At 42.7% G+C, this 25,855-nt stretch overlaps 1 protein-coding gene across 4 annotated transcripts; it reads left to right on the top strand.

The window, feature by feature from the left end:
• The first annotated feature begins 2,537 nt into the window (after positions 1–2,537).
• On the top strand, positions 2,538–22,058 carry LOC140069385 (ETS translocation variant 3-like protein). Of its 4 annotated transcripts, none has more exons than XM_072115042.1 (6): positions 2,538–2,580; positions 14,161–14,209; positions 19,151–19,391; positions 20,316–20,496; positions 20,636–20,756; positions 21,455–22,058. In XM_072115042.1, the coding sequence occupies exons 2-6, from the start codon at positions 14,161–14,163 to the stop codon at positions 21,988–21,990; spliced, it is 1,128 nt and encodes a 375-aa protein (XP_071971143.1). In that variant the 5' UTR covers positions 2,538–2,580; the 3' UTR covers positions 21,991–22,058. The 4 variants fall into 4 exon arrangements, with proteins under 4 accessions (XP_071971143.1, XP_071971146.1, XP_071971145.1 ...); XM_072115045.1 differs by having other exon boundaries at positions 2,540–2,580; positions 19,154–19,391; XM_072115044.1 differs by lacking the exon at positions 2,538–2,580 and adding an exon at positions 12,362–12,419 and having other exon boundaries at positions 19,154–19,391.
• The last annotated feature ends 3,797 nt before the right edge of the window (positions 22,059–25,855 follow it).

The raw sequence follows: 25,855 nt of genomic DNA, 5'->3' as shown, positions 1-25,855 counted from the left end.
TCAGTGGCTTTGAGTACATTTGCTACCTCCCTCATTTTGTGTCCATGTCCTATTCCATTTGGAAGGTGAGTAGCCCATGGACTTCCTTGTCTCATGTTGAGGAGTTCTTTCTTTCTCTTGCTCCTGAAATCCTCTTGGGAAGATGGTACAAAGATCACTTCTTTTGGGTGGCTTGACTGTAGAAGAATAATGTACATGAAGAAGCGGCTTCATCTTGACCGATGATATCACTTTTTTATCTCGAGGTCTGGCCAACGTTTTGAGGCAAAACCTTCAAACCACCTGAGAAGGTAACATGCCTTGCAATATGATCGACTAACTATTGCTGGGGCCTTGTTTACTGCGAGAGACCAGGAGCATAAGTACAATCTGGTCTGGTCTGGAGAAGGCAAAAGTTTAGATGAGCCATAGCGGAGGAAGGCCTTAACGTCTTTAAGAACCAGTAGTCAGCAGCATTGGATTTTGGTGATTGACTATCTTCATGGCAGTTGCACTTGGCCTATCCTACCAAAGAGTGTGCCTATGGTTGCTTCCACACAACCCCTAACTAGAGATGAGCGAGTATACTTGTCCGAGCTTGATGCTCGTTCGAGTATTAAGGTACTCGAAGCGGCTCGTTGCTCGGACGAGTATTTCCCCTGCTCGAGATCGAGCATTTAATTAAAAAAACACAGTGAAGAACAGTGAAGAATAGAATAAAAACAGTGAACACAGTGACCACAGGATCATTTAAGTGAAAAACACAGTGAAAAACACAGTGAAGAATAGATTACAGATGTTCGGCACATCTGCGAACAAAATAGTATGTGAAGAACACATTGAAGAACATGGTGAGCAGCACAGAGACACCGGGGAGCAGCACAGAGACACCGGGGAGCAGCACAAAGACACCGGGGAGCAGCACAGAGACACCGGGAAGCAGCACAGGCAGCGGCAGGCACGGAGGCAGCACAGGCAGCGGCAGGCACGGGGAGCAGCACCGGCAGCGGCAGGCACGGGGAGCAGCACGGGCAGCGGCAGGCACGGGGAGCAGAACGGGCAGCGGCAGGCACGGGGAGCAGAACGGGCAGCGGCAGAGAGACATCGGGAAGGGCAGAGAGATCGGGGAGACTTCAGTGGAAGAAGAGGAGCGGATCCCGGGACAGCGTATCTACCGACAAGTAAGCAGATGTGCCGAACATCTGTAATCTATTCTTCACTGTTTTTCACTTAAATGATCCTGTGGTCACTGTTTTTATTCTATTCTTCACTGTTCTTCACATCTGCTAACTTGTCGGGAGATAATATACGCACGGAACAGTGAAGAATAGATTGCAGATGTTTGCATACATCTGATAACTTATCAGAAGACATTCTTTTTCAGTTAAATAACACATTTTATTCCCGAACCATGGTCCCTTTGAAAAATGCTCGGGTCTCCCATTGACTTCAATGGGGCTCGTTATTCAAGACGAGCACTCGAGCATCGGGAAAAGTTCGTCTCGAATAACGAGCACTCGAGCATTTTAGTGCTCACTCATCTCTACCCCTAACCTTTCTAATGTCCATGTTACTTTGTGTCCTCCATAATTCCTCCATATGGGGATCCCTGCTATCTACTACTTAACCAAATAGCAGACCCCGTCAATCTACTGCCCCCTTTATGGACCTCCTCAGACCCCCTATCCATTGCTGATTTTCCCCACCACCACCACCCCACAATACCTGGCGATGGCCTCCCCATTAAAACGTGTTTTCTTCTTTCTATGGTGCCCATTGCTTCCTAGTACAACCCCTTCACACAATTATTGACATTTCCTATAGAATAAGGAGCACCACAAGACATGACCCCACCCCCAGTGCACCAAGAACCTTATTTGTACAGGGAAAAAATTGTATTTTCTCAAAAAATAATGAGATTCTCAGACCTTTACCGATTCCCATCATCATTTGCCGTGCCCCATGCTACTTCTACTTGTAGGGTAATCTAGTATATTTTCTATTTATGGTGCTATGTAAAAACTTCAACCTATGTATTAAAAAAAAAACTAAAAAATACTGTATGTACCTCTTTTGGTTTCCATACCAGCTTCGTCAATGGACTCTCTGTATCGGTGTCACCACTATAAAGTACATGGGTGACATCCTATAAATTTCTAGAGTCACATCACTCCTAAACAATTTACCCCCAAATCCCAGCCCCCCCCCACCCCCCCCGTATGATGCAGGTTCAGACATCGATGAACTTATTGTCATACTGAATGGAAATGCCTGGCGTCCCCCCGGAGAGAAGGCGACGTGACCATCAAATAATGCGAATTACAGCGACAGACTTATTCGGAGGCCTCCGATCAATACCGATTCAGGGCAGAGGCCACCTGATAATGCAAGTCTTATATCCTTTATTAACTCCATATCACTGCAGCCTTACTTAAAGGGTTAAAGTATCTGCCTGAGAACCCCCCCGGCGCTCCCTGGGGACTGAACACTGGGTTATCATTGTAAGTAACTCTAATGCGGCGTGTGATGGAAAGTGCCACTCGCTGGTGACAGACAGATGAGCGCAGAACAGGGGAGAGACAGGAGCGCGCACCTCCGGAGGTAAGACTATACAGACCCTATAGAGTGCGGGTACCTATAGCAACATAACCAGTGGCCTCATTGTAACTATACCTTGTATCTACAACACAACTATTAGTTCTATTGTTTTTATATTATACACGGATGAGCAAATATTTTCTCCATTTTTTTTCCTCATGTGATTTATTACTTATTATTTTCTCCTATTGTTCCATATGACGGTCTGTACTGTAATGTAATATTATACATGTATATGTCCCCTATGATGTGATGGTGCTATAGAAATAAAGATTATTAGTTTTTTCTGTTATTTTGTTATGTTTAGTTTTATAATCTTATATTTTCTCATTATTTTTCTATTTTAGCATTCCATTTTTTTCTTATGTTTGTCAATAATTTTTTATTATCATTTGAAATATATAAAAACATTATAAAATAATATATGTACAATGTGTGTGTATGTTTATATATGTATGTGAGTGTGTGTGTGTGTGTGTATATATGTATATTACAGGCGGTCCCCTACTTAAGAACACCTGACTTACAGACGACCCCTAGTTACAAACGGACCTCTGGATATTGGTAATTTATTGTACTTTAGTCCTAGGCTACAATAATCAGCTATAACAGTTATCACAGGTGTCTGTAATGAAGCTTTATTGGTAATCCTGGTTCTTATGACAACCCAACATTTTTAAAATCCAATTGTCACAGAGACCAAAAAAGTTCTGGCTGGGGCTACAATGAGTATACAGTTCCGACTTACATACAAATTCAACTTAAGAACAAACCTACAGATCCTATCTTGTATGTAACCCGGGAACTGCCTGTATATCAGTCCCTGGGTTACATACAAGATAGGTTCCATAGCTTTGTTCTTAAGCTGAATTTGTATGCAAGTTGGAACTGTATATTTTATAATTGTAGCTCCAGACAATTTTTTTTTTTTGTCCCAGTGACAATTGGAGTTTCAATAAAGTTATCAATAAAGCTTCATTACAGACACGTTACAGCTGGTCATTACAGCCTGGGACTATAGTAACATCCAGAGAGATCACCAGAGGTCACAGGGGGCAGAGAGGTCCGTCTGTAACTAGGGGTCGGGTGTCCTTAACTAGGGGACCGCCTGTATAAAAAAAAAAAAAATTATATATATGTATGTATGTGTGTGTGTGTGTGTGTGTGTGTGTGTATAGATATATAGATAGATATATTATAATATTTATTATTATTATTTTTTATTTATTTTAATTTCTTTTATCATTCAAATCCATGGTTTCTCTAGAACATATATTCCAGGTTGGGTTATTTATTATTTACTTTCCCTCACATGATTAGATATATTTTATATCTTTTTATATGCTCATTTTATTTTAATAATCTGTGCATTACTATTCCCTATTTTTTTTTTAAATATTCATATTTGTTACTTTTTATTTTTTCACTTTTTGTTGTATTCTACTAAAACATTCTCAAATTTTGGAATGACTAAAAATCTACTAGCTAATATGTCAACTATTCAGTTAATTTGATAGACAAAATTATTCATATAGAATGGCATTTTTCCATGTTTATTTGAATATTCTAATTGAAGGTTCATACATTCGTACATGCAAGTCTTTTGTCCATGTTATATGTGTGTCCTATTTGATGAATTTATTATATGTGGATTATTTGCATTAACTGTAAACACATAAATTCTTCAATAAAAATTGTAGATTATATATTACAATTGCATACAGTAGGATTGTGATTGAACAATCATTAAGGTAGGTAATATTATAAGTATAGCATGGCCACCACCTCCTCGCATCCTTTAGAATGTTCCTTTCTACCGATTTGGCCACCACTCCTGAGTGATGAGAATTGTTAGTTTCTGGAATGATATGTTAATTAGGTGGGCGGTGCCACACTATCTACTTCAACCCAACACCACCCATTTGACAATAGAGAGACTTTTAGCATATTTGATTCCACAAAATTAATTTTACTGATTTCTCAGGAATTTGGGTTGGAAAAAAAATTGCGGCAGAATCGATGGAGTAACATCTAGGATGGTGAAAACTCCTATAAGCAGGGGCGTAACTTGAGGGGGTGCAGGGGTTGCGTTTGCACCCGGGCCCAAGAGGCTTGGGGGATACCCATAAGGTATCACTTTCCCATATGAGAAGACTAGTACTATGAACCATACATTATAGTTAGGGGTCTCGCACAGACTTTGCACTGGGGCCCTGTAGATTCAAATTACGCCACTGCCTATAAGCTTTTGTATAAAGCGTCCTAAATGGATGCAAGAAATGTGACGGGGACCGTCAAGATCTGAGCTCCGCCTTACCAACATCTTTGAAGATTGATTATATTGAATGCACTCGGGATATATTGAAATCTTCTGCCCCTGCTTAGCAATTTCTAGCTAAGCGGGGGCGGGACTTAAAAACTTCTCATGAGTTTGGATTCAGTTGTTACCTTGAACAGTAAAATATTGTAATTAGACCGGAAGCACACTATTCGTCTATGTGCTAAACTTAAGACATCTGTCCGAAGTTCGGGTTCAGTGTTCGGCAATTGTTGATGGGCAGATGAGCACTATGGGCATGGCTGTGATCGGCCTGGTGGGACAAGTTCATGTGCTATTACAAAAAGGAAACGGAGGAAGAGGCTGCAGCTGGGGGGGACAATGAGGGACAAAGTTTAGGTGTAACAACTTAATAATTGCCCTTTTGAGGGCACGTAGGGAGAGAAGGCTGTGAGGAACACACATGTGAAATAATTGTCCTTTTCAGGGCAGGGGGAAGAACTCTGACAGATAGTAAAACCTGCATCTGTATATTCCTACAGTCCACTGTTGGAGATGACTGCATGTGCAGTGAGAGGAAGGCGATATGATTTTCACAGGGAAAAACATGCAATTTTTATTATTCATTATTTTTTTATCTTTTGTTATTATTTTAAGTCCTGTTGGATAATTTCATATTTGCTATGGAACAGTCTTGGAGACTTTCTTTCACCCATTTCTCCAATTGATGATAAAGTTTAACCCAAGATTTTCTAAAATTCAAAGCATATCCACATCCGTGACCCACATCGATCCTTCGAAGGGGTGATCCATCCACTGCCGACCTATATTGAGGAGGGAGCTATCTTTTTAGATGTTTCTCTACAACGGGGTGTCCTGTAATAAACATGGATCCCCTATCCACAGGATGGAGCATAAATGTCCGACTGCTGGGAACCGCAATGATTGAGGGCGACAAAGTTGCCCCATAGCGAATACATCTTTTGGGATCCCTAGATGTAAATGGAGGGCTGTTCCCTGTTCTCCTGAGCTCTGGTGGTCCCTATGATCCGGGATAGGGAATAAATGTCTATTACAGAACGACCCGTTTAAACATTGGGAAAGGGGCCACCTCAACGTGCGCCATCATATGCGGATAGGCAATAAATAGGAAGAACTTTATCCCTACAGTCAGAAGAGGAATTGACCTCCTCACTCGCACCCTAGAAGACTTAGATCCTGGTCTCGTTACCCCAAAAACCTGAAGACCCGAAAAGAAGGGAACTCGTACAGAAGTGGATGGTGAGAGCTGCGCATGCGCAGTAACGTCGACAAGAAGCCAAGAAACTACATACATGGACACTCCCAAATTTTTGGTCCATTTGGGATTTACTTTTGCCCAATATGCACAACCACAAGAGCTGACGCTCCCTTTTCTCAGAGACGATTGTTATTCTACGTCTAATCCCGTCCAGCGCTGCGTCTGTTTTCGCCTCCATCAGACAAACCTTCCTGATGTTTTCTTGCCTCATTTAGGATTTCTGGTTTTAGCCGACTACAAAAGCTTCTCAATCCTATTTCCCCTAGAGACACAAAGCGAGGAAATGAAGAGGAGTCAGTGGTGGAGCGCGGCGGCGGGAGCCATGTAGTAATCGCTGGCATTCAGCAGTGAGAGCCGTGCCAGGAGCACAACAGGCACAGCCGCCCGGTAATCCCCCAGAGGACGGACAGTAGGTGTTGATGTGAGGCCTTGGCTCCAATATGAAGTTATTTATATCGACATTACAGCATCTTACACTGACGTCAACCCGCAAATATAGAAATCCTGCGTTATTTATGTCTCAAGAAAACTTCTCCTGCTATCAGGTCACAAGCGGCTTCCTGATAGCGACATCCACCACCTATAAATATCCAACAACAAAAGTACTACATAGGGGGCAGTATTATAGTAGTTATATTCTTGTACATAGAGAGCAGTATTATAGTAGTTATATTCTTGTACATAGGGGGCAGTATTATAGTAGTTATATTCTTGTACATAGAGAGCAGTATTATAGTAGTTATATTCTTGTACATAGGGGGCAGTATTATAGTAGTTATATTCTTGTACATAGGGGGCAGTATTATAGTAGTTATATTCTTGTACATAGGAGGCAGTATTATAGTAGTTATATTCCTGTACATAGGGGGCAGTAGTATAGTAGTTATATTCTTGTACATAGGGGCAGTATTATAGTAGTTATATTCTTGTACATAGGGGGCAGTATTATAGTAGTTATATTCTTGTACATAGGGGCAGTATTATAGTAGTTATATTCCTGTACATATGGGGCAGTATTATAGCAGTTATATTCTTGTACATAGGAGGCAGTATTATAGTAGTTATATTCTTGTACATAGGGGGCAGTATTATAGTAGTTATATTCCTGTACATAGGGGGCAGTATTATAGTAGTTATATTCTTGTACATAGGGGGCAGTATTATAGTAGTTATATTCTTGTACATAGGGGGCAGTATTATAGTAGTTATATTCTTGTACATAGAGGGCAGTATTATAGTAGTTATATTCTTGTACATAGGGGGCAGTATTATAGTAGTTATATTCTTGTACATAGGGGGCAGTATTATAGTAGTTATATTCTTGTACATAGGAGGCAGTATTATAGTAGTTATATTCCTGGACATAGGGGGCAGTAGTATAGTAGTTATATTCTTGTACATAGGGGCAGTATTATAGTAGTTATATTCTTGTACATAGGGGGCAGTATTATAGTAGTTATATTCCTGTACATAGGGGGCAGTATTATAGTAGTTATATTCTTGTACATAGGGGCAGTATTATAGTAGTTATATTCTTGTACATAGGGGCAGTATTATAGTAGTTATATTCTTGTACATAGGGGGCAGTATTATAGTAGTTATATTCTTGTACATAGGGGGGCAGTATTATAGTAGTTATATTCTTGTACATAGGGAGCAGTATTATAGTAGTTATATTCCTGTACATAGGGGATAGTATTATAGTAGTTATATTCTTGTACATAGGGAGCAGTATTATAGTAGTTATATTCCTGTACATAGGGGATAGTATTATAGTAGTTATATTCTTGTACATAGGGAGCAGTATTATAGTAGTTATATTCTTGTACACAGGTGGCAGTATTATAGTAGTTATATTCCTATACATAGGGGGCAGTATTATAGTAGTTATATTCTTGTACATAGGGAGCAGTATTATAGTAGTTATATTCTTGTACATAGGGGGCAGTATTATAGTAGTTATATTCCTGTACATAGGGGGAAGTATTATAGTAGTTATATTCTTGTACATAGGGGGCAGTATTATAGTAGTTATATTCCTGTACATAGGGGGGCAGTATTATAGTAGTTATATTCTTGTACATAGGGGGCAGTATTATAGTAGTTATATTCCTGTACATAGGGGGCAGTATTATAGTAGTTATATTCTTGTACATAGGGGGCAGTATTATAGTAGTTATATTCTTGTACATAGGGGGCAGTATTATAGTAGTTATATTCCTGTACATAGGGGGCAGTATTATAGTAGTTATATTCTTGTACATAGGGGCAGTATTATAGTAGTTATATTCTTGTACATAGGGGGCAGTATTATAGTAGTTATATTCTTGTACATAGGGGGCAGTATTATAGTAGTTATATCCCTGTACATAGGGGCAGTATTATAGTAGTTATATTCTTGTACATAGGGAGCAGTATTATAGTAGTTATATTCTTGTACATAGGGGGCAGTATTATAGTAGTTATATTCTTGTACATAGGGGCAGTATTATTGTAGTTATATTCTTGTACATAGTAGGCAGTATTATAGTAGTTATATTCTTGTACATAGGGAGCAGTATTATAGTAGTTATATTCTTGTACATAGGGGGCAGTATTATAGTAGTTATATTCCTGTACATAGGGGGCAGTATTTTAGTAGTTATATTCTTGTACATAGGGGCAGTATTATAGTAGTTATATTCTTGTACATAGGGGGCAGTATTATAGTAGTTATATTCTTGTACATAGGGGGCAGTATTATAGTAGTTATATTCTTGTACATAGGGGGCAGTATTATAGTAGTTCTTGTACATAGGGGGCAGTATTATGGTAGTTATATTCCTGTATATAGGGGCAGTATTATAGTAGTTATATTCCTGTACATAGGAGGCAGTATTATAGTAGTTATATTCTTGTACATAGGGGCAGTATTATAGTAGTTATAGTCTTGTACATAGGGGGCAGTATTATAGTAGTTACATTCTTGTGCATAGGGGCAGTATTATAGTAGTTATAGTCTTGTACATAGGGGGCAGTATTATAGTAGTTATATTCTTGTACATAGGGGGCAGTATTATAGTAGTTATATTCTTGTACATAGGGGGCAGTATTATAGTAGTTATATTCTTGTACATAGGGGGCAGTATTATAGTAGTTATATTCCTGTACATAGGGGGCAGTATTATAGTAGTTATATTCCTGTACATAGGGGGCAGTATTATAGTAGTTATATTCTTGTACATAGGGGGCAGTATTATAGTAGTTATATTCCTGTACATAGGGGGCAGTATTATAGTAGTTATATTCCTGTACATAGGGGGCAGTATTATAGTAGTTATATTCTTGTACATAGGGGGCAGTATTATAGTAGTTAATTTCTTGTACATAGGGGGCAGTATTATAGTAGTTATATTCCTGTACATAGGGGCAGTATTATAGTAGTTATATTTCTGTACATAGGAGGCAGTATTATAGTAGTTATATTCCTGTACATAGGGGGCAGTATTATAGTAGTTATATTCTTGTACATAGGGGGCAGTATTATAGTAGTTATATTCCTGTACATAGGGGGCAGTATTATAGTAGTTATATTCTTGTACATAGGGGGCAGTATTATAGTAGTTATATTCCTGTACATAGGGGCAGTATTATAGTAGTTATATTCCTGTACATAGGGGGCAGTATTATAGTAGTTATATTCTTGTACATAGGGGGCAGTATTATAGTAGTTATATTCCTGTACATAGGGGGCAGTATTATAGTAGTTATATTCCTGTACATAGGGGGCAGTATTATAGTAGTTATATTCTTGTACATAGGGGGCAGTATTATAGTAGTTATATTCTTGTATATAGGGGGCAGTATTATAGTAGTTATATTCCTGTACATAGGGGGCAGAATTAAAGTATGGGAAGTATTGTATTTTCTATATATTTCTTAAATAATTATAGATATGGGGTTGTCTTCTATTCTTCTATATTGCATGTACCCCCTCGGGCTGGGTCTTTTTTCTCTCTTCATTAGTCTTGTCCTACAATTTTATTCAAGTTCTTGCTGCCAAACTGTTGATCCCATGTTAACATTTTGGAAATGACCATCCCAGAATCCTCTATGCCCAGTCTGTTGGTTCTCTGTGTCCCATAATCCTCTTGGACTAATAGTATTACACGGCTTTGAACAAACAATAGTATTGACCTCGGCCTTGAGTGACATTAGCCGGGGAAGGGCCAATCACCTGTGATGATCCTAGACATCCCCCCACCAGGGAATTAGGGAGCGCGGCATGGGATTTACAGGGATGAAGTGAAGTAGGAGCGGGGAATTATCTCCGACAGTGCCTTGTCTGTTCTGCTTTGGTTCTCTCCAGCGTGAGACCCTTTCCCTTCCAAGCCCTTAATGCTGCCGCCCGCCTAATAATAATCTTTTCGGTTTACTTAGTGTAATAGCTCATTGAGAAAATCACAGGAGGGATTAAAGGCGTGAGACCAGGGCGAAAATCCCATCCAGGAACATCGCCCTCATGTAAAGATGACACCGTGCCCTATCCCTTATAGTATCCTATTCATCATCATAGAACCTTCTAGAACATCTCCATGTTGAGTTATGGTCACCTAAGGACGTTACTGTGACCAGAGGCGGCAGATACTGATGATACTGATCGTTCATACTATGTATGGTGTTCCTGTGCTATGACGCTACTACAGGGCCACATATATGTACTTACCTTCCTCTAATCCATAGACTTGAAGATCGGATGAGGGATGTCTTGTGGACACCAAAGGTGCACTGTGATGTGAAGGCTTCATTGAGATCTTCAGATTGGCTCACAAAAGAGCTTGTAGCTTCTCCATTGGCTCAAAGTTTCAACAGAATGAACCCAATTTAGGTTTATTTCCTAATGGTTGATGTTGGGTGCACCCCCAAACCTATTTTATATGGTGGGCCAAAGGGGACACTGGACCATTGGGTCCTGATGCAACCTGTCGCAAGTGCTAAGACCCAGGATCAAAAAAGCTCTGATTCACCCCTTAGTTGTCACGGTCATTAATTGGCCAAGGCATCTTAGTGGTTTCTTACAGAGACGGCCCACTTACTGGTGGTACTGGGTGGTACTACTAATGGAATGTCTGCTTGTTTGTAACTGACAGAATAATGCATAAAATTGTGAGAAAAACGTAATAAAAACTTAAAGGGCATCTACCACCAGGATGAAAGACTATATCCAAATGAGCCTGAGGGGCTCCAGGCTCCATAGTTGTTTATGGAGCCTGGAGCCCCTCAGGCTCATTTGTATACAGTCCTTCATCCTGGTGGTAGATGTCCTTTAATAAATAACATAAAACTTAATAAAAATAAAAATACATAATAAAAAAGTTGTGACCTTTTTTGCATTTTTTTAATTTAAAAATCTAAAAAAAATTCATAATAAAACAAATATAAAAAATTTGGGTTCTGCCACTCCCATTACAACCCAATCCATGCAACTATTTTGTTATTGCGCTGTATTGCTATTATTTTGTATTGTCTCATATTTTTTGGTTAATCTATCAAACAAAAAGCTTTACTTACCCAAATGTTCCTCATATAAAAAGTACAGATGCCCCTGGAAGATAAACTGATCATTTGGACTCGTCAGTACTCAGTGGTTAATAGTTGCAGTTAGTGCTGAGTTCCCCTACACTGCCTCACAGGATGTGATGTCCCTCTGTCCACTGCTTTTCTCCCTATTTCTGGTTATTTTTTTAGTAAGTGAGTTCTCCTTTCAGTGTCCCTCACCCGATGTGAAGAAACACTATTTTCAAGTTTCAAGTTGTGCTTTGTAGCAGGTGACGGTACCTTTGATGCCGCCCCCCATCTTGCTGCAGGTGGTGCTGCCTGAGGCAAGAGGTTCAACTCGCCTCTTGGCTGGTGCACTAGTGTTAACCATTCAAATGGATCCACTCACCCACAGGTAACACCAGCAATTGTTCTAAAGGAACAATACCCAATGCTGCCTGTAGTGCTGCAGGGTAACAACTGCTGACACACTCCCTTTAAGCAAATACGATTAAACTGATGATATATTTTCTTTTAAAACTTGTGAATCCAAAATCCCTCCAAAGCCAACTACAGCAGGATAAGCCTGGTGTAACTTACTACTTATTTTGGGCCAGATAAGAAGATAAAACTGGAAGCCCCCCCCCCCCTCCCCTCCTGATCACTATATATCCCACAGATTTTACGGATGTGAATCTCCTCTTCTATAGTCACAGTGGATGGAACCACAGACATCTGTGCCTCTGAGTAAGTATGAATATGACTCCATAAATATGACTTGTATTGTGTATTGAGTCATTTTTAATTTTTTGGGGGGGTTTTCCATAATTTTTTTATGGAGTTTTCTATAATTTTTTATTTGCTATAGGTTTTGGTCTACAATAATCTGTTCTAACCAAATATTCAGAATTACAGCATGACATTTTTTTTTGCTTTGTTTCATTTTCTATATCATTTTCCAGTTTGATAGAATTACAAAGTGATAAATGAAAAATAATTATTTCTCAAATAAGAATTACCTAAAGGTGGAAAAAAAGTGTATTTTTTCATTTATATATATTTTTTTTTGCTGAGAGATTAGGGGTTTTCTTATATTCTATAATAATTCTGTGATTGCGGAATAATTGTGGTCATTTATCTTGAATCTTGTAGTTCCTACTTCTCATTCGCAGAATATTGGCCATTTTATTTTTTTCATATTTGAAAGAGGATAAAAAAAAAAAAAATGTTCCTGTTTCATAAAAGGTAAAAAAAAGCTATTTTCAGCACTATTTTTTTTACATTTTTTATAGAATTTATTTTTAATTACTATTGTAATCAAAGCATTAAAAATAATGTTTTTTTTTTACTTTAATGTCTACAAATTCCGTAAAATATTCTCTAAAAATAGGACTTTTTCTAAAACAATTTTCTTAACATCTTACGAATAAAAAATATTATTTTTTTTGGAATTAAGAATATTAATCTCCCCCCCCCTCCAAATTATATTACTCTAGTATATTCCAAATATTCTGAAACAAAAATAATAAATGTGATTGAAAAAAAAAATGCCCATTTCATTATCTTAATCGGGAATCTAGAAAAACACTAATAAGGGTTAAAAAAAAATATCAGAAGCTTAAATTAATTACCAAGATTTACATAATTAGTGATCTATCCACCATTGTTTTGATAGATGACTTAATGGGGCAGATTTACTTACCCGGTCCGTTCGCGATCCAGCGGTGCGTTCTCTGCGGTGGATTCGGGTCCGTCCGGGATTCATCAAGGTAGTTCCTCTGCCGTCCAGGTGGCGCTGCTGCACTGAAAAGCATCTGAACGCACTTGAATACACCGAGGCCGGCTGAGTGAAGGTAAGCGCGTCCCAAGCGACACTTTTATTGTTTTAAATGCGCCGGTTTTTCCGAATATGTCATGTTTTCACTCGGCCACGCCCCCCGATTTCCGTCACGTGCATGCCGGTGCCGATGCGCCACAATCCGATCGCGTGCGCCAAAATCCCGGGGGCAGGGAAAATCGGCGCAAATCGGAAATATTCGGGTAACACGTCGGGAAAACTCGAATTGGGCCCTTAGTAAATGACCCCCAATATGTTAATCAACCAATGGGGAGGTTCAGCCACCAAATCTGTAATCTGGATACTCCCCCATCCCAGTGGGGGGATGATGTAACGTGCCCTTACACCCACCTATGCTGGTCACAGATTTCCATAATGAGACATGTTTTGGGGAAAATTTTGGTAATCCCATGTATCTAAATGTCAGTGTATGTCACACACACAATAAGATGCTACCGGATTCTTCTGCATTCTTAATGTGTAGAACATTCTATGATACAGGGTTCTCTGAGAATTGATGGTGGTTACAACTCTTTGTCCCCTCTCAGTATCCTTACATCACATCATATTATATAGTGCTGTATCATTCTTGGTGAATGGTGAAAATTACTTTGTTCGGAATGGTAATGGTTTATTTTTGTTCCTCTATAGATGGATAGGATACACTGTGGATGTGTCTCCAACTCCTATTGGATTCCAGGTACGGGAACTGCTATCTTTATGTATACAACTTTACCTACCCAACACCATCACTAACCCAACCACCACTACTTCTACTAACACAACCATCACTGGTACCACCACCGCTACTTCTCCTAGTAAAGCACTCATCACTAATGTTACCACCACCACTACTTGTACTAACACAACCATCACTGGTACCACCACCACTACTTCTACTAACACAACCATCACTGGTACCACTACTTCTACAAACACAACCATCACTGGTACCATCACCACTACTTCTACTAACACAACCATCACTGGTACTACCACCACTTATTCTACTAACACAACCATCACTGGTACCACCAACACTACTTCTACTAACACAACCATCACTGGTACCACCAACACTACTTCTACTAACACAACCCTCACTGGTACCACCAACACTACTTCTACTAACATAACCATCACTGGTACCACCAACACTACTTCTACTAACACAACCCTCACTGGTACCACCAACACTACTTCTACTAACATAACCATCACTGGTACCACCAACACTACTTCTACTAACACAACCATCACTGGTACCACTACTTCTACTAACACAACCATCACTGGTACCACTACTTCTACAAACACAACCATCACTGGTACCACCACCACTACTTCTACTAACACAACCATCACTGGTACCACCACCACTACTTCTACTAACACAACCATCACTGGTACCACCAACACTACTTCTACTAACACAACCCTCACTGGTACCACCAACACTACTTCTACTAACATAACCATCACTGGTACCACCAACACTACTTCTACTAACACAACCCTCACTGGTACCACCAACACTACTTCTACTAACATAACCATCACTGGTACCACCAACACTACTTCTACTAACACAACCCTCACTGGTACCACCAACACTACTTCTACTAACACAACCCTCACTGGTACCACCACCACTACTTCTACTAACACAACCATCACTGGTACCACTACTTCTACTAACACAACCATCACTGGTACCACTACTTCTACAAACACAACCATCACTGGTACCACCACCACTACTTCTACTAACACAACCATCACTGGTACCACCACCACTACTTCTACTAACACAACCATCACTGGTACCACCAACACTACTTCTACTAACACAACCCTCACTGGTACCACCAACACTACTTCTACTAACATAACCATCACTGGTACCACCAACACTACTTCTACTAACACAACCCTCACTGGTACCACCAACACTACTTCTACTAACATAACCATCACTGGTACCACCAACACTACTTCTACTAACACAACCCTCACTGGTACCACCAACACTACTTCTACTAACACAACCCTCACTGGTACCACCAACACTACTTCTACTAACACAACCCTCACTGGTACCACCACCGCCGCTACTTCTCCTAGTAATGCACTCATCACTAATACTACCACCACCACTACTTGTACTAACACAACCATCACTGGTACCACCACCACTACTTCTACTAACACAACCATCACTGGTACTACCACCACTTATTCTACTAACACAACCAATACTGGTACCACCACCACTACTTCTACTAACACAACCATCACTGGTACCACCACCACCACCACTACTTCTACTAACACAACCATCACTGGTACCACCACCACTACTTCTACTAACACAACCATCACTGGTACCACCACCGCCGCTACTTCTCCTAGTAATGCACTCATCACTAATACTACCACCACCACTACTTCTACTAACACAACCATCACTGGTACCACCACCACTACTTCTACTAACACAACCATCACTGGTACCACCACCACTACTTCTACTAACACAACCATCACTGGTACCACCACCACTACTTCTACTAACACAACCATCACTGGTACCACCACCGCCGCTACTTCTCCTAGTAATGCACTCATCACTAATACTACCACCACCACTACTTGTACTAACACAACCATCACTGGTACCACCACCACTACTTCTACTAACACAACCATCACTGGTACCACCACCACTACTTCTACTAACACAACCATCACTGGTGCCACCACCACTACTTCTACTAACACAACCATCACTGGTACCACCACCACTACTTCTACTAACACAACCATCACTGGTACCACCACCACTACTTCTACTAACACAACCATCACTGGTACTACCACCACCATCACTGGTACCACCACCACTACTTCTACTAACATAACCATCACTGGTACCACCACCACTACTTCTACTAACACAACCATCACTGGTGCCACCACCACTACTTCTACTAACACAACCATCACTGGTACCACCACCACTACTTCTACTAACACAACCATCACTGGTACCACCACCACTACTTCTACTAACACAACCATCACTGGTACTACCACCACCATCACTGGTACCACCACCACTACTTCTACTAACACAACCATCACTGGTACCACCACCACTACTTCTACTAACACAACCATCACTGGTGCCACCACCACTACTTCTACTAACACAACCATCACTGGTACCACCACCACTACTTCTACTAACACAACCATCACTGGTACCACCACCACTACTTCTACTAACACAACCATCACTGGTACTACCACCACCATCACTGGTACCACCACCACTACTTCTACTAACATAACCATCACTGGTACCACTACTTATACTAACACAACCATCACTGGTACCACCACCACTACATCTACTAACACAACCATCACTGGTACTACCACCACTAGTTCTACTAACACAACCATCACTGGTACCACCACCACTACTTCTACTAACACAACCATCACTGGTACCACCACCGCCGCCGCTACTTCTCCTAGTAATGCACTTATCACTAATACGACCACCACCACTACTTGTACTAACACAATCATCACTGGTACCACCACCACCACTTCTACTAACACAATCATCACTGGTACCACCACCACTACTTCTACTAACACAATCATCACTGGTACCACCACCACTACTTCTACTAACACAACCATCACTGGTACCATTACTTCTACTAACACAACCATCACTGGTACCACCACCACTGCCGCTACTTCTCTTAGTAATGCACTCATCACTAATACTACCACCACCACTACTTCTACTAACACAACCATCACTGGTACCACCACTACTACTTCTACTAACATAACCATCACTGGTACCACTACTTCTACTAACACAACCATCACTGGTACCACCACCACCGCCGCTGCTTCTCTTAGCAATGCACTCATCACTAATACTACCATCACCACTACTTGTACTAAGACAACCATCACTGGTACCACCACCACCGCTACTTCTCCTAGTAATGCACTCATCACTAATACTACCACCACCACTACTACTAACACAACCATCACTGGTACCACCACCACCGCTACTTCTAGTAATGCACTCATCACTAATACTACCACCACCACTACTTCTACTAACACAACCATCACTGGTACCACCACCACCACCGCTACTTCTCCTTGTAATGCACTCATCACTAATACTACCACCACCACTACTTCTACTAACACAACCATCACTGGTACCACCACCACCGCTACTTCTCTTAGTAATGCACTCATCACTAATACTACCACCACCACTACTTGTACTAACACAACCATCACTGGAACCACCACCACCACTACTTCTACTAACACAACCATCACTGGTACCACCACCACCACCACTACTTCTACTAACACAACCATCACTGGTACCACCACCACCACCACCACTACTTCTACTAACACAACCATCACTGGTACCACCACCACCACCACCACTACTTCTACTAACACAACCATCACTGGTACCACCACTACTTCTACTAACACAACCATCACTGGTACCACCACCACCACCGCTACTTCTCCTTGTAATGCACTCATCACTAATACTACCACCACCACTACTTATACTAACACAACTATCACTGTTACCACCACTGCTACTTCTTCTAGTAATGCACTCATCACTAATACTACCACCACCACTGCTACTTCTTCTAGTAATGCATTAATCACTACTATCACTAATACTGCTACCACTACTACTTGTAATGCAACCACTGCCACTACCACCACTTGTGCTACTAACACAACCACCACCATTACCATCATTACTTCTATTAACACAACCATCACTGGTACTTCTCCTAGTAATTCACTAATCACCACTATCACTAATACTACTACTACAACCACTACTACCACTAATACTAATGCAACCACCACTACTACTACTATCATAAACACCATCATTACCATCATTACTTCTACTAACACAACATCACTAGTATTTCCACCTTTACCATCACTTCTCCTAGTAATGCAGCCATCACTACTACTTCTAAAAAGCAACCACTACTACTACCTCCTTCATAAGCACCGCTTCTACTTATATAACCACCACCATCACCATAAATACTACTTCTAACACAACCATCCCTAGTACCACCAATATTACCACTTCTCTTAATAAAGCAGCCATAACTACTACCACCACCATTACCATCATATCTGCTATTAATGCAACCTACACTACTGCCACTTCTATCACCACCATAACCACCGCTACTTCTACTAACCCAAACACCACCCTTCTACCATCACCAATACCACAACCACTCTTACTAACGCAACCGCAGCTATTGCCACCAATACTCCTACTATTGCAGCGTCCACTACCCTTAACGCCACTTCTTCTATTCTCCTGGGCTTTTCAATGTAACTATCCCCTCAAGACTTAATTTTGCAATCCAACCACAATTTAGTGGCAAGGAATCTCTCTGAACTGGACTAAGCATTGGAGGTCCAGGAACCTCTATATTGTGTTTGAAATGGGTTTTCCAGCCTCTAGATGTAGCGTGAACCCAAAATAGAATTGGTCACCAACCACTACATTACTGCTCATCATCAGCAGGTGTGGCCTTCCCGGACTGGGCCTACAAGGCAGAGTCTAGCCCCGGCTCGCGGCAGATCCAGCTATGGCACTTCATCCTGGAGCTGCTGCAGAAGGAGGAGTTCCGTCACGTCATCGCCTGGCAGCAGGGAGAGTACGGAGAGTTTGTCATCAAGGATCCCGATGAAGTGGCCAGGCTGTGGGGGCGCAGGAAGTGTAAACCCCAGATGAACTATGACAAGCTCAGCCGAGCGCTCAGGTACTCAATCATTGCAATGCATTCACAAGTAAACACTGTAATAGCCCTCTGCACGGAGCTGAGGATAAGATGTTCAGTGCTCCGGGCTGCTACTTGTGCACACCCCTTTGTGACATCACCTCCCTTTCCCAGCACACTGCGTAATAAATAAGTGTAGATAAACCTGGACCCTGATAATCTAAGCACATTGTCAGCACACAGTGTCTCACAGCACTAGAGGAATCATGTAGTGTCTGCTTAGAAAGTCACCGTCCGCTAAAACAGCAATACAACAGAGTAAAATTTAAACAAAGGGGTTAAAATGGTCTTTATTGTGTAAACATCACTAAGGGATTAAAAGTTGAGAACTTTCTTTAATTGGCAAACCCCTTTAAGTTGTAAGGTTTGTGAAAAGAATGAAATGATAGCATCAGATATGTTGTGTGTGTGACTGCTGAACTAATCCTTGACCTCAGTGGTCTTGTCCAAAAAGTGGTGGGGCAAAGCCTGCCCAAAAGTGGGCATTATAGCAGAATACTTAACTGACCCAATAGGAAAAACAACATCCTGCTGGTGTGCAGTCACCACTAGGGGGTGCTCACTGTATACTGATGTGTACAACTAGTGCTGACTCCACGGTAGCAGTGAGCTCCCCCTAGAGGTGGCTCCAAACAGTTATGAAGACTGCTGTGAACTTCTCTGGTTGATGGACCTGTGTTTTTTCCAACCTTATTTACTATGATAAGAAATTCTAATATGGGTTGTCAGGATTGTTCATACATCTCTGCAGTCACCGGGACAAATGCTTTACCTCTAACTCATCTAAAACCAGCATTTTTTTCTCTAATGATTCTTTACTTCTCAATTAAATTCTTAAAGGCCCACACATTGACATTGACATGGCAGATTTTATTCTTTGCGTAAGATTTTCATGTTTATTTTCAGATATTACTACAATAAAAGAATTCTGCATAAGACCAAAGGGAAGAGATTCACCTACAAGTTTAACTTCAGTAAACTGATCGTCGTCAACTACCCGATGTGGGACATGAGGTGTCCTCCGCCTGCTGTGTCGGGGAACAGTGTTTGCCGTACAGCTGCGCTGCCACCTGGTGTTCAGAGGGAGGTACTGCATCTTTACTATATTATTTCTGCAATGTAAAGATTTAAAGGGACACTTCTCACATGATTGATACTTATGGATGGAGGGTTGATGTAAGGATCTATTTTTTTGCGGTATTTACAGAATTTTCTCTTGCTTTCAGGTTTTACATAATACCATCCTCGCACACAAGCTATTGGCCGACCAACTCGCTTGCCGCAGGCTACTGCAGAATCCAATAGACTTTGATGGCAGCTTGAACAAGAAGACATTAGGATTGGGCAGTAAGTCTGATCAGGGAGTGTCTTGGATCCAGTCTGTAGGCCGCCCCCAGATTACCACTCCTCAGTTATTCCTCCAAGTCATACGAAATTGACAAGTGGGTGTTACCAATTGGGGGTCTCACTGTATCTAATCAGAACAATTACACAAAAGGGGAATGGTAACTCCTAGTTGTCAATTTACTCATCATTTCCATTAAGAATAACAAAGGAACGGCACAAAGTATGAACAATAGATGACACAGAATTGCCACATCTTGCAGAATTCTAGTGAAGCGCTCATCAAATCGGACCTGTCACTAGACATAAAGTTCTGTATAATATACTTGTTATGGTCCATTTGCTCCTGGTCAATACGGTGTTAGAATTTTAAAAATCCGTCTCCCCATTCAAAAGATATGGCCCTGTGAAGTTTATAAATTAAATTGTTCATAGGGGGGCGGTAACCTTTTTTTTCTGGGGTGTGTCTCTGTATGAAAAGTTACTGCCCCCTTGGCTAGTATAAGATAATTCCTGTATAAACTTCCGAGGGCCATATCTTTTGAATGGGTCGGCAGATTTTGACAAAACAAACCCCAAATTGAACCGTGAGATAGCGGCAATCACATGACGTAGGTCATTCAGCGTTTTATTCATGGCTAGAGGTCCCCTTTAAAGGACTATACAGGTCACCCAAAATCTACTTTCTTTGTTTTACCCAGGGCACAGCGTCATGCCAACTTCATGCTTCCCTGGGACCTGCTGCAATTATGGAAGTAGCGGGCATCTGTACATACCAGCCTCATCCTCTCAGCATGGCACAGAGTTACCGCTTCACCCAAGTCGGGGGCTCTACTCACCCACTCAAGTTCTCCCGGGCACAACCGAGTGGCAGTTGTGTGCCAATCACCTGATCCATCAACGCCATGCCCTCTTATCTCTAGAAGAAAGACTCCAGAGTCATAGAGGTCTACACGGCAGAGTCACCGGAGGAAATCTTCTAAATCCTTATCTGGGGCATAAGACCATGTCCACCATAGACAACCTCCAAGTCCTGACATCTCCCTCCAGTGTGAAACCAGATCCTGAGAACCAGTTTAGAGCGTTAGAAGACAGAAACAAGTTCAGAGACCTCCATGAGCCTCCTAAGATTTGTCTCTGTGAAGACCACGATTTGAACAGTAAGCTGTACCCCCCTCCTCCTGATGCTGAGCGCACAAACCTCAGCAGTAAGACCTGGCTGCTGAAACCGGCCTAAAGGCTCAGCGACAGCGCCACCTGGTGGTCATTACATGACTAGCGCCTCCATGACAAGTGTATACATTGTGTTACTCCTGTATATAGATTGTACATAAATAACACATAATAAATGTTCCTCATTCTATAAATATTATATAATTTCCAATTGATGTTAAAATATGGAGAACCATGAAATCTAATATGCTTTCCTCATTAACTACGCATCTTTTCTAGGCTGCAGAACACTATATGTGACTAGATATACACCAATTAAAGGGCAAGGTGAGTTCTTGGGCCACCAGGTAGTTTTAAGAGATCCCTCTTACCTTGGAGGTAAGTAGATCCATATTTTACCGCTGATGCCATTAAACACCATGTAACGCTTAGTTTCCCCAGTGGTGTCGCTGTAGGATACCGTTTGATTCACCCACTGATCGCTAAGGTCAGGTCAGAACAGCCATTGATAGGATTATGGGATCTTGTAACATAAGAGAAGAACTTTAATTATCTGTCATTCTTTGTGTTTATCGGAGCATCATGTTTTCTATTATTCTTCATAAGAATCTGCACTGAAATCCTTCACAAACCACAGGACAAATGTTCTCACTTTAGTCATGTCTGAGGCTCGGATCAAGGAAAGAGAGAAGGAGGGGGAATACATACTGCCTGAAATTATCTGCTCATTCTATATGGAATACTTCAAGATGTACGAAGGAATGTCATGTATGTACACAGTGACTGCACCAGCAGCAAAATAGTGAGTGCAGCTCTGGGGTATAATACAGGATGTAACTCAGGATCAGTACAGGATAAGTAATGTCATGTATGTACACAGTGACTGCACCAGCAGCAGAATAGTGAGTGCAGCTCTGGGGTATAATACAGGATGTAACTCAGGATCAGTACAGGATAAGTAATGTCATGTATGTACACAGTGACTGCACCAGCAGCAGAATAGTGAGTGCAGCTCTGGGGTATAATACAGGATGTAACTCAGGATCAGTACAGGATAAGTAATGTCATTATGTACACAGGGACTGCACCAGCAGCAGAATAGTGAGTGCAGCTCTGGGGTATAATACAGGATGTAACTCAGGATCAGTACAGGATAAGTAATGTCATTATGTACACAGGGACTGCACCAGCAGCAGAATAGTGAGTGCAGCTCTGGTGTATAATACAGGATGTAACTCAGGATCAGTACAGGATAAGTAATGTCATGTATGTGCACAGTGACTGCACCAGCAGCAGAATAGTGCGTGCATTCTCATTCTGCTGTGAGCTACTGACGGGTGTGGTTGTTGCTGCTGAGCTCCTGCACCACCTGGAGCAAACCCAATCCACCCAGGCCTGCTCTCTCCTCCCCAGGGAGTGGGTTCTGTGGGATGAATCCTGCAGGAAAGTCCCAGGCTTCTGCCTCCCGGACCAGGCCGGCGGGGGGCAGGAGAAGCCAGTTACCGGCCAAAACTGATGGCGTGAGAAGATCTGCCCGGAGCCAAGGACGCAGCGATGTGACCTCGGCTGCCACCCCCAAGACCCAGGGAAGCCGCAAGGTCTCCGGAACACAGAAGATCAAGGCAAGTGACATCAGCCTAAGTGCTCCTCCTGGAAAGCTGGGTGTCTGTGCGGGAAAGCTGGGTGGTTCAGCTGAAAAGCTGGGTGCTCACGGGGGTGTGCAAAAAGCATGGGGTGATCTTAAGGCCCGGGAGTCTGCTTCCATCTATGGCTCCCGGATTGCTGAGCACCTCCGTGAGTACGAGGAAGCTGGCAAGGCGCTGAGGAGGCTCCAGGAGGAGATAAGGGAGACCTTGGCCCTAGCGGGGGTGGCTACTAAGAAGAAGAAGTCTGATCTTCTTAACACCATAGACAGACTAAAAGCCGAGGTCACCGCTCTGCAGGAGAAGCGACATCTAATCCGCGAGCACAGTGGTCCGTTTCGTGAAAAATTGGAGAATGACGCCCGGTTTGAGGAGATGCGCCAGGAGCAGTTGAGAAAGCAGAAGGGGCTTCAGATCCAGGCGGATGATGGCGATGATGAGGAGGATGAGGAAGACCTGCCGTGTCCGTCTGGTGGCCTGCACCAACATCAGCAGGCCTCGCACGACAGGCTGCCTGCAGAGCAAGCGCCATTACCATCAGGCTGCGGCTCTGCCAACATGGAGGAGGAAAGTGATGACAGCGGCCAGGGAGGGGCGCTGATGGCTCAGATCCGACATCTTGAGTCCCCAGTTCACCTCCAGAACTTTTCCTTCGGCGATGATTTGCCAGATGACGACCTAAAGAGAAAGAAGAAATCCAAGAAGATCAAGGCGTCTCAGGAGGTGAATCTGGTGTTTCGTCCCCTCCCTGTTTCCTCCGGGCGGGCAGCAGTGTCAGCCTGTCGTGTAGGCCCCGTTACCCAGCCCAGCACGAATCCTGCAGTGGACTCGGTGCCAGGGTGCGGGGAGAGTGTAAAGCCACGTTCCACCATGGCGCAGAGCACCAGCCTTGTTTGTAGTAGCAAGGATGGTGCAGGGAAGGCATCGGCCGAAAGGCCGGACAGTGAGGGCGATCCAGCAGGTCCTGGTACTGTGCGCTGCCCCCTAGTGGGAGGGGGGGTGGCCCAGTGCCAGGGGCAGTGGCTCCTGTGGCCCTTAGCGCTGTTGCTTGCTCCGGTGAGCAGCGGCAGTGTGCTGGGGCTGCTGGGGCTTGTAGTGCGGCGCCTCCCAAACATCCTGTGCAGCCTGCAGAGAAAGTCACAGGAAAAGTACTATTCTGTATTGGTGCATCAAACTCTGGAGATATGAAAGGGGCAAAAAGACTGTCTGGAGTCTGTAAGGACAAGAGGCCTCTACCACCAATCGAGCAGCGATGCTCAAACATCATAAAAACTGCTGGACAACAAGGGGTTAATGCCAATGAGGCAGAGGGCACAAGTAAGATCGGGGTTGGAGCTGCCTCTTCTCAGGCTGTATCAGCTATGGAGGTGGCTCTACCCCCAGTGCCCAGTGACGCCGAGGCAACCCCAGGTCCTCCTGGCCCAGCTGGTGTGAGTGAAGCAAGGAAGCGAGGCAGTATTGTACATAGTGTGGTGAATGTTGGGGTGGTGAATGGTGCTGAGGGGGGTGATCCTGGTATGAGTGCTGGACCATCTGCACCCCTAGTGGTGGCCGCTCCCATAAGGAGCTATGCGAGTGTCACCGCTGGGGCAAGTGGGGTTAACTCCTTGTCTCCTGGCTCTGGGAATAGCGTTTTGCAAAGGCGTCTTCTGGAGGCTCTCAGGAGAGGGGAAAAGTCAATCACTGTAGAGGGGAGAGAGGTTGATCTGTCCTTCTGGACAGACAGGCATGGCCTGGCAGCCTTCCAAGAGAAAAGGGGGGGAGAGACTGTATGGTCTTTACCCACAACCGGGCCCGGAGCTGCCCGTAGGAATGTGGTTCGTCTTCGCTGGAGGGGCAGTGACGCATGCCCACCCAGGTCAAGGGTGGTGGAGCTCCTCCTGAAGATGAACTTCAGGGCTAGTGACATCTTTGCCCTGATACATCCTTATGGTACTCCGGAGTTCGATGTCAGCTTTGTTCGGCCAGAGGGCTTAGAGCTCTTCTGGTCGAATTATGAGCTGGCAAAGAACGAGCCCGCATGGCGAGACTTTGCTGTGCAAGCAGTGTCTCGCCAAAACACAGTCAAGAAGGTGACCGTTTTGACCCGTAACGAGTCACTTTCTTGCATGGACATCATGACTTGGCTAAGTCGTTATGGCGAAGTAGTTCAGGTACCGCAGAAAAACCGCGATGAATTTGGTATTTGGTCAGGAGCCTGGACCTTCATGATGAAGTTGAAGTGTTCAGGCGGCACAGTCGCCCACATTCCCTCTTCAGCCTTTCTTGGGCGAGACAGAATCCTGA

Source organism: Engystomops pustulosus, chromosome 7 (genome assembly GCF_040894005.1).
Source record: "Engystomops pustulosus chromosome 7, aEngPut4.maternal, whole genome shotgun sequence".
NCBI lineage: Eukaryota > Metazoa > Chordata > Amphibia > Anura > Leptodactylidae > Engystomops > Engystomops pustulosus.
This window is presented reverse-complemented; position numbering and strand designations above follow the sequence as displayed.